Source organism: Trichomycterus rosablanca, chromosome 24, assembly GCF_030014385.1.
Source record: "Trichomycterus rosablanca isolate fTriRos1 chromosome 24, fTriRos1.hap1, whole genome shotgun sequence".
NCBI lineage: Eukaryota > Metazoa > Chordata > Actinopteri > Siluriformes > Trichomycteridae > Trichomycterus > Trichomycterus rosablanca.
In genome coordinates this window covers 19,157,684-19,168,181 of record NC_086011.1, presented here as the reverse complement: position 1 = coordinate 19,168,181, position 10,498 = coordinate 19,157,684, and the positions used below count along the sequence as shown (strand labels likewise).

General features: G+C 44.5%; 1 protein-coding gene across 1 annotated transcript; it reads left to right on the top strand.

Moving 5' to 3' along the window:
• The first annotated feature begins 296 nt into the window (after positions 1 to 296).
• Positions 297 to 7,891, top strand: slc25a34 (solute carrier family 25 member 34). Its single transcript, XM_062986492.1, has 6 exons — positions 297 to 577; positions 2,106 to 2,757; positions 4,766 to 4,831; positions 5,666 to 5,818; positions 5,916 to 6,050; positions 6,213 to 7,891. The coding sequence occupies exons 2-6, from the start codon at positions 2,287 to 2,289 to the stop codon at positions 6,387 to 6,389; spliced, it is 1,002 nt and encodes a 333-aa protein (XP_062842562.1). The 5' UTR covers positions 297 to 577; positions 2,106 to 2,286; the 3' UTR covers positions 6,390 to 7,891.
• The last annotated feature ends 2,607 nt before the right edge of the window (positions 7,892 to 10,498 follow it).

The following is a 10,498-nucleotide window of genomic DNA, read 5'->3' as shown; positions in this document are numbered from 1 at the left end:
GAATTAAAATGGTCACCATTTCACCTTTTCGACTCTTTATGTCATTAAATCTTACATCTTGAGGTGCTAATGAAATGATTAGATCCCTTGTATAGCTGATAAATAGGGTGATGAACATGATTAGCAGGTCATTTGGTCAGGGGTGCTTAAACTTTTGCACACAGATGTGGTTAAAGAATGACTTTGTTTCCTAAATAAGTAAAATAAATGTGATGTTTTTACACAAGTTGTACTTGTGTAATATTATAATTAGCTCGATAATCATAAATATAAATGTATTATCAACGAGTATCGAAAAGTAGTAGTAGAATTGAAACACAGCCCGCTAATTATTAGGCACACTACTATGCAGAATTGGGACAGAGCCAAAGTGTACTTGGCACCGAATCGATGAATAGAATGAAAGTGGGATCTGATTGGCTAGATTTAAACCCCATTATGAAGTAAGCGAAGAATCCCGCTGTGTGATTGGCCGAGGGGATGAGTGGGCGGGCTTAGTGCGGGTTGAATCAGGTTGATTCAGGTTTGAGCCGCATGTTTACTCACCGCCTGTCAGACAGAAAGCAGCAGTGCGGAGGTAAGTTTATTTATCTTTATTTATATTCATTTATTATCATTTATTATCATCTTATTCATAATATTTACATTCTGGAGAAGCAAAACAAGCACTTCTGAACTGAGTGGCATTTAACTTGTAACAACACGAAATAAATGCTTTTATTTTTGCTATTCTTTTTAATAGTTTTTATACTTAGATCACGACAGAAATGTGAAGTCCTAGATCCTAAAACTTGTAAAGTTTTCAGTTTCCTGATTGCATGTGAATCTGTCCTGTTTCTGTCTAATTTTAAGAAATTGTTCTATATTTGTTGTTCTCTCTCATAATTTAGCTTATTTTTAATGAACTGTCTTATGCTGCTCTCTTTGTTTTTATCTTAATTATTCTTGATGTTGATGTACTATTTTGATTTTGTACTATGATTTGTATGATGTATGTATTTGTTTTGATTATTTGTCTTATGTAAAGCGTCTTTGAGTATCTTGAAAAGCGCTATATAAATAAAATGTATTATTATTATTAATGTATAATTTTACTTTTTTTTGTCGTTTGTATATAAAAACTTCTTAATGTTGTTATGCATCTCATGCGGATTTGATCATATTTATTATTTATTATTATATAATATTATTCTTTTTTATTTCTTTGCCACTTTTGCATAGATGGCACTGAGATTTATGGTGCAGGTCGTGCTAAATATTAATTACAGGACACAGACATCCAGTGTGTCACTGTAAACTAATAATAATAATAATAATAATAATAATAATAATAATACTTTTCCGGTGTTGCATGACTATTTAAACATACCCAAATCTCAGAATTTCAGATATTTTTACACAAATGAAAACTCAGGAGGTAAAATAATGTCAAACATGCACCTACAATCGAGGCCAAACATTTGCATTTACTTTTTAGAAGCTTGGATTTGAATGATTTTTCTGTGACTGTATGATTGGAAAAAACCCAGTGTATCAAAAAATATACATACAGCACATCTGATACACCTGTTGTATGTTTCTTGGCTCTTTTTCCTAGATTCCACACATGCTTGACATATGGATAATGACATATTATCTGTAGATCTACGGTTAGGACTTTGGGTTGGTCTTAACAAAATAGTTTCGATTTGAGTTAATGTCTTGATGGAACTCCTAAATTAATAATAATTTTACGTTTTTTATTGCTTTACTGGTAACAAAACAACACAATAACATGATACTAGCGGTGGGGACTTGACAGCAGGTACAGTGCTGTGGGTTTAATGCCTTGCTTTGTCTTCCAATTGGGACCTGAAGTTGATTAAAAATAGTTCTAAGAAGTTTTACAAATCTATGATGTTTATTTCTGGGATCTGTTCATCACTCCACAGTTGTTGTTGGGTTTCAGGCTCTCAGGACTGTAATTAAAAGCGTGTTACTTACAAGTGTATGTAAACTTCTGACCTCGATTGTATGTTACAGACTTTCATACATTTTTTGTTCTTCCAGCGTTGGCGTTTACTCTCCAGGGTGGAATCTAATCTTTGCGTACGTTTACTTTACAGATCTGAACGGGCGGAGCTGCGTTATGAATAATAGCTCTCATGTGAGCTTAATAATCTCAGGTGTGTTGCAAGAACTTCCTGTCAGCAAACAAAACGCACAAACAAACCCTGCTCAACATGTTTAACCGATGCTGAAGGAGCTGTAAATCTTCCCATCGCTGCAGCCAACTGTGATCCAGAAATGACCGGCTCACAGATCATCAGCTACCCAACAAAAATGCCATTTTTCACCCCGAGTTCCATCCCGCGCCAACCCTCAGGCCCTTCTGATCGGCCCCGGGCGTTATGGCCGCCTCTGGACTTCACGCTGGGCTCCTTGGCCTGCTGCGGCGCGTGTGTGTTCACCAACCCGCTGGAGGTGGTGAAGACCCGTCTGCAGCTGCAGGGCGAGTTACAGGCTCGCGGCTCCTACCATCAGCACTACCGCGGGGTCCTGCAGGCTCTGTGGTTGGTGGGACGTACTGACGGACTCCGCGGACTGCAGAAGGGTCTCGGCGCCGGGCTGCTGTATCAGGGGCTGATGAACGGAGTCAGGCTCAGCTTCTTCTCGTACACGCAAGCCTCGGGTCTCGCCGATCTGCCCGGTGGGAACGTGGCGGCGGGGGCAGCCGCGGGGGCGCTGGGGGCCTTCATCGCCTCTCCTGCTTACCTGGTGAGTGTTTGGGGTTTACAGGGGTATAGTGTCTCTCAGTTCACAGTGTGACTCTCTGTAAGACTCCACCACTGCCAGGTGAAATGATTGGCTGGCCGGAGACTGCGGGTGTGTCAGAGCGGCCGCGTGATAGTCTAAGCTCTCCTAGGCCGGGGTGGAGGTGGTGCAAGCGGCGAGAGAATTGCAACATGGGAAGAAAACTTATTCCTATTCGATTATTTCCCCACATTGTATCACATGGTGTTAATTAGAAACCAGGACGCAGTGTCATACAGGAACGCTGGGAAGTTTGGTGATATACGGTGATGTTTAAGTATAATATCGACCCTGTAGGTCATGTGACCATTAAGATCTTTACAGTAACACTGAGCACTGGGTGAGAATTTGCCGCTGTAGGTTTTGAGTCAGTGGTGCGACGTGCTGAACTGAAATATTCAGCCAGAAGGTTCGAGTCACTGGGTCAAAGTTCACATGAAAACATTCTCACTTACTGTGCAGAACTATTTAACCCCCCCCACCCCCCAATCCTGATCTTCTGTCCCCCGCTGCACATGTAGTCGTGTTACAGGGCATGAAATCAGTCAGCAGCGTTCAGCAGAAAAACCCCTCAACCCTCCGGAGCTCAGAGGAAAACAAACCCAGAACAGAACGGGTCACTGCACTGGGTGGGCTCTCGTCCACACGTCTCTCGTCCATCAGTGGTGGTGATGATTCCCCCTCCTCTGATCTCCTGAAACTCTATCACACTCCTGCCTCTGGGTTCCTGCCTCCGTCTGGGTCACTAAATATAATCATCCACTTATATATAAATATATTTATATATACAGACAAACCAGCGTAACAGAACACACACGCTTGTGATCATGTGATCAACCAGGAAATGTGTTCATCTGTGAGTGGCAGTAGAGCTGATGGATTAATGTCAAGGGCTACATTCCTAATACTAACCAACACCAAGACATGAACAAGACCCGTACTAACAGAAACCAATACTAAGATAAGACTAAGACCTGAACTGAAACCAAGATAAGAACACGGGGGTCTTGGTCTCATGTTGGTGGAAGCTGGTGTTGGACTCGTTCTTGTGTAGGTCAAGGTTCATGTAGGTCTTGGTAGTGTGTTGGTGTTAGTTGGTGTGATTCTTAGTCTTGTGTTGGTGTTGTTTGGCGTGGGTCTTGATCTCATGTTAGTGTTAGATGGCATGGGTGTTGATCTTGTGTTGAGCTGGTGTGGAAATTGGTTTTGTGTTGGTGTTGGACTCATTCTTGTGTTGGTGTTGGTTCTGGTCCTGACTGGGACAGTTTGGATGTGGTCAGTGCTGAGCTGGGTGGGGTTTGTTGTGGAAGGGAAGTGGCGTTCACTGTACTGGAAAGTCATACAACCACACCTTTACATCCAGTGGGAAAGGGTGTGAGGGGGTGAGACAGTTTTCCGTGAAGAACGATTCGGTGAGTGTCCACGTACGTGATCAAGTGGTGACCGTTAATGACCTGAACCTCACATCTCATTCCACTGAGTGACCTGCTGCTGCTATTCTAACAGCCTTCCTCTGGATTATACTGGAGAGCTTCACACTGGACTCGTCACCTCAGATAGCTCCGGAGTCCAGTGTTGCTGTGCTTTACACCACTCCAGCCTGTGTGTTAGGTTAGGTCTGTGTAGATGCTCCTGATGAACTGTTCTTGAGCTGAACTTGCTTCCAGGAGCAGTGTGGAACCCAGTAGTAGGTGCTGTCGCTGAGGACAGATGAGCATTTTTTTGCAGCCTGTTCTTTCAGCTCGTGTGGCTTCATGGCTGAGCAGTTGTTGCTCCTAGACATATCCACTTGCTGCTCCTGTATTTGGGGGTAATCACAATGGAGACGCTCTGATAACAAATTCCAGTAGTCCACCAACACCCTGCTCCAGAGCGACGCTTCTTTAAACGTGATTTTAGTGTACTGTATAATAGTGTGTGTGTGTGTGTGTGTGTGTGTGTGTGTGTGTGTGTGTGTGTGGGTTCTCCACAGGTGAAAACACACCTGCAGGCGCAGACCGTGGCGACCATCGCTGTGGGGCACCAGCACAACCATCAGGTGAGTCCGACTGTCCCGTCACGGACTAGCACACGCGTAACGGTCTGCGGCGAAATTCGACAGAGTGCTTTAATACATATGGAGGAACACGCTGTACTCTCTGTACTCCTCCACCACTCCTGCTGCCGCTTTGATCAGACAGTAGTAATGTGTGTTACGGGTGCAGGGAGGTGATCTGTCCGTCCTTTACTGTCTGTCCTCGTCTTCTTGCTTCATCAATATAACAAACAGTTGCTGTGTGTGTGTGTGCGTGTGTGTGTGTGTGTGCGTGTGCGTGCACGTTTCCACATGGGTCTCCTGCACACACCTCCCTCTGGTCAGCAGCTGCAGCCAATCACAGATCAGCAAATACAGGCGGGGCGCCTAGTTGCCTGCCGACAATCATTAAACAGACTCACACACACACACACTTAGCATTGTGAAACATTTGCTAGGTCACACACACACACACACACACCATGTCAGCACTAATTTTGGACTTTGCCCTTGATAAGATGTGTAAAGGTTTTAGGGAAGGTCTGTCCCAGCCCTGCGATGGATTCATGCCTTACGTCCAGTGTTTCCCAGTGGAGCTGGACACGCTGCAACCCTGACCAGGATAAAGCGGTAAATGGGAATACAATGAAATGAAACGATTGTGAATGTGTGTCTCATATTAATGAATAACTGTGACTACAAGGGCCCATCCTGGCGAACATGGAGCTGGAACCCATGACCTCCTGATTGCTAGTCTGGTACTATATCCGCTGAGCTGTACCCCGTACCCCCAGCTGTGGTATTTTGGGACGTGACTGTTACCCTGTATGAATTAAGGCGTCTGGTTTTGTGTTGTAGGGAATCTCCAGTGCTTTTGCTACCATATACAGGCGGGAGGGCGTGGTCGGCCTGTGGAGGGGTGTGAACGGGGCCGTGCCCAGGGTTATGGTGGGCTCGGCTGCTCAACTCGCCACGTTCAGCTCCGCCAAAAAGTGGCTCACACACACACAGGTGAGAGTACACACACACACACACACCGGTAGTTCTTTACACCCTCGGATGGTACCATGATACTGACTCCCCCCCCCCCCCCCCCTTTCTCCTGCAGTGGTTCAGTCCTGACAGCTGGCTGGTTGCCCTGATGGCAGCTATGGTTAGTGGTGTTGCCGTGGCGATCACCATGACGCCCTTTGATGTCATCAGTACAAGACTGTATAACCAGCCTGTGGATGAGCTGAAGAAGGTATGTCTAAATTGGGAGCTGGGAGGAGAAATCACAACAAAGCTCCTGTAGTGTACGAGCCCAGCTGTGCTCCTCACTGTGTTGTGCTCCTCACTGTGTTGTGCTCCTCACTGTGTTGTGCTCCTCACTGTGTTGTGCTCCTCACTGTGTTGTGCTCCTCAGGGTCGTTTCTACACCGGGTTCCTGGACTGTCTGGTGAAAGTGAGCCGGGCGGAGGGCGTGCTGGGGCTCTATAAGGGCATGGGTCCTGTGTTCATGCGCCTGGCACCTCACACCGTGCTCAGCATGCTGCTGTGGGACGTCATGAGGCAGAAAGCTCTGGAGAACTACGCCGTGTGAGGAGACCTAACTGAGGATGGTTCTGTCCTCGCCGCGTCTCAGGTCACGTCAGACGTTTCAGACGTTTCTTCATCGCTATGCGACCACCGGGTTCCAGATTCGACCTGGAGAATCACACACAAGAGAACTATGCAGCGGTGGCTGACAGAGGATTTATTAGCTGTTGTGTATTATGGGAGACTTGGTGGTGGGAGCTGGTAACATCCAAACTGGGAGAAAATGGATTAAAACTAACTGGAAGTCTAGAACGTTACCTAGTAAAATCTATGCAGATGAACATGATGCAGTGCCTGGGGGGTGGTAGCTTAACTGGTTTAATACTGGACTGGTAATTGATGCTGGGACAAACTCCACTTTAACCAGTGTGCCACTGTTGGGCCCCTCAGCAGGGCCCTTAACCTTAAATTTCTTGGTTTTGGTTATGAAAATGGTGTTGATGAAATTCTGTAACTTCCATATATGGAATTAAATACTGGTTTACATTTCCATATATGGTCTTTAAAACACCCGCACAAATTCATATACGAGATCTAAAACACACCCACATTTCCATATATGGCATTTCAACTACACCCACATTTTCATATTTGGCTTTCAAAACACACCCACATTTTCATATTTGGCTTTCAAAACACACCCACATTTTCATATTTGGCTTTCAAAACACACCCACATTTTCATATTTGGCTTTCAAAACACACCCACATTTTCATATTTGGCTTTCAAAACACACCCACATTTTCATATTTGGCTTTCAAAACACACCCACATTTTCATATTTGGCTTTCAAAACACACCCACATTTTCATATTTGGCTTTCAAAACACACCCACATTTTCTTATATGGTGTTTAAAATACACCAACATTTTTGTTTTTGTTTTAACAGAATAAAAATAATAATTTTGAGGTTTTGTTTCCAATGTAGAGATTAAAGAAAGTTCCAGATTTTTCCTCTCACTGCTGTAGAGTTCTTCTGGTTCCTCTTTGGAATCACATTTGAAGTATAACAAAGGTTTTTTATGTTTATGAAGCATCAGGACACTTTCTAAAATCAGAAGAGAATTTCAGGAACTCTATTTACAATCAGACTGTAAGTTCTGGAACTCTCAGCTGCTCAGGGAGCTTAAAACTGGAGAATTTTAGATCAAATTCTTTTTGTCATGACAAAATTGTCTGATGCACCACAGATCTGAAAGTGTGTGTGTGTGTGTGTGTGAGGTGTGTGTGAGTGTATATGTTTAAATACGGTGTAAAAAATAGATGAGATGAAGATAAAGCTGCTCTCGTCTCTGGACGTGTGAAGACCAGAGTGAAGACGAATCTTTATTACATTAGGAATTAATAAACTATTATTTTAATGTTAGAAATTTGTGACACTTAAATACTGTAAATGATTTTATTTATTAATAAATGCAACATTTTGCTGATGTGAAGGAACGACTTTAATCTCACATTAATGTTTTTATGTATCTGACTAAATATTAATAAAATAAAAAGAAGGAAAAGCTTCTGACTCTGAACGTCCCTCAGTGAATCATGTTCATGTTTATATTTATGTGACCGAATGTATTCGGACGCCGGTCAGTGAGCTTGTCGGACGTCTTATTACAAAAACACTCCAGCGTCCTGCACAGAGCCCTGACCTCAACCCCACTCAACAGCTCTGGGATTAACTGGAACATCGACTGAGACTAAACGGGGCACAAATTCCCACACACACACACTTGTGAGAAGCTTCTCAGTAACAGAAGAGCGGCTGTTGTTCTGGATGAAAAGATCACACAGAGGGTCAGTCTGTGTTAATACAGTTTGATTTCAAAACAGGACGTCCGACAGGCTCGCGCTCAGGCGTCCAGATACTTTTGGCCGTGTAGTTTAGCTCTGCTTTGTGCTTTTTGGTTTGTTGAATCATCGTTTTAACCACACGGTTATAAACCAGCGACAGAGAGCAGAACTGATCTCACTCAACATCAGTCAGAGCTTCAGTAAACATTTATCATACACATTTACTCACCCGCTGTGTGTGTGTGTGTGTGTGTGTGTGTGTGTGTGTGTGTGCAGGATGGTTACACAGTGACTCATGTTACGGTGTTTTAGTTAAACTGCGGTTACACACACACACACACACACACGTGTATATAAACCGTGACTGAACCAGCACTGTGTGAGTGAGTGCCGCACAGCAACCTGGGTCACAAGGACATGGGTTCAATCCTCATCTTAGATCTATCACTGTGAGGGGTCTGTGTGTGTTTCCTCCCATCCTTTCATAAATCTGCAGAAGGTGGATTGGCACAGACGAATCTGGATAGAATTACTTCTATTATTAAATCATTTATGTAAATGAGATGAAATGTAACGTGAGTGAATTTGCTGATGCTGCGGATATATCCCGATCTGCTTTCCTTTACACACACACACACACACACACACTCTCTCTCACACACACACACTCTCTCTCACACACACACACACACACACTCTCTCTCACACACACACACTCTCTCTCACACACACACACACACTTTTGTTTTCTTTTCTCCCTTTTGTCTTTTTTTGGGATGTTTTTGGCAGATGTGATGCTGGGGGTGGGTGGTTTGGACTGGGGGGGGGGGGGGGGGGGGTGATATCATCATTGGGCATGCTCCCTCTTGCATGTGTGACATCACTTACACATTCCATTCCACACACACACACACACACACACACACTCCCTCCCTCCCCCTGTTGGTTTAACACGACCTCCCTCTTCGTCTTTCCATTTCTCTCTTTTTTTCCTCTCTGGTACGTGGCCTCGTTCCCCCCTCTGACTTCCTGTGTGTGTGTGTGTGTGTGTGTGTGTGTGTGTTGGGGTTCTGTGTCGCCTCTCAGAAGCCAAACTGTTCCCAGACGGGGAAGATAAGCTCACCAAAAGCACTGGAAAGCTCGGAGATCATATCACATCATGTTCCCAAAACTAAATACACCCCCCCTACACACACACACACACACACACACACACTGATGTGAGTTTGGGTTTCTGTTTCAGCTTCGTCCTTGAACATGCTCCTCATTCTCACACACTACAGCCAGTTCCTCTTCTGTTCCCGAATAGAAGTAAGAGAGGCGGAAGGAACTGAGTGAAGGATACTGTGGGACGGAGGGACGGGAACGTGGGGGGTGGAGAGCAATAAAAGGGGTAAATAAAGAGGAACGTCTTCACGAGGGACATGGAGTAAAGAAAACAGACAAGAGTCGAAAAGCTCAGCTTCACTCCTGATGGTACCACTTGTAAACAGAACCATTTAGACTGCAAAAAAGGGTTCTCCGGGTGGGTGATATGCCATGGTAGAACCATTTTCACTTGAGGAACTTTCTAAAAGATATAAAGGTCAAAAAATGTTAGGGTGCACCAAGGTGCTGCAAGCCTAGTTCTAATCTCTGATCCACTGAAGTACAGGGGGATAAGAAGCGGTCACATCAGAGGGAGGGCGTGTCAGGAGAGTATACGCTCCTCATACACCATCGGTGTCTCCAGCAGAGGAAGAGGAACTGGCTACGACTAAACTGGAAGAAAAGGAGAGAAATAAAAAAATGTAAGAAGGTTCTTTGAGGAGTTTCAGATAGAATGACTGGTACGTAGAGAACCTCCTAAAAAATCTGAAGCTCCTCAGAACGACTTTCATCAAACGTCTTACTAAACCACTTATAAAGGGGTTCTTTTTTTTTTGGGACCATTCGAATTTGGGCTCCACCCTATACCCTATAAAGAACAACATTGTGAGTATTTGTTGGTTGTTGGTGTTGGACACACTACTCACCTCACCAGTGATCTCAGACCTGTGAAAACCTGAACCACGATGCTCCTGATGACGGTTGTGTTTCCTGGGGTAGTCTGGAACCCAGTAGTGAGTCTTTCAGCTGTCTTGGTCTTGTGTGATGTCATGGCTGAGCTGTTGTTGCTCCTGGACCTTTAGGCTGTACAGTGACTGCAACAGTGGACACAAGCTCTCCAGTACGATTCATAACGCATTCATTTTCAACAACCAGTCCATCTCGGTCAGGGTCACAGTGGGTCCGTTGCAGGTACACCACGAACAGAGACTTATTTACTCACATGGTCATACCT

What these genes read in the sequence shown, in the direction of transcription:
- slc25a34 (XM_062986492.1), top strand. Translation starts at nt 2,287, where the DNA reads ATGACCGGCTCACAGATCATCAGCTACCCAACAAAAATGCCATTTTTC. An exon ending in TCGCCTCTCCTGCTTACCTG is followed by an intron (nt 2,758 to 4,765) that starts GTGAGTGTTTGG and finishes GGTTCTCCACAG; the next exon opens with GTGAAAACACACCTGCAGGC. An exon ending in CTGTGGATGAGCTGAAGAAG is followed by an intron (nt 6,051 to 6,212) that starts GTATGTCTAAAT and finishes TGTGCTCCTCAG; the next exon opens with GGTCGTTTCTACACCGGGTT.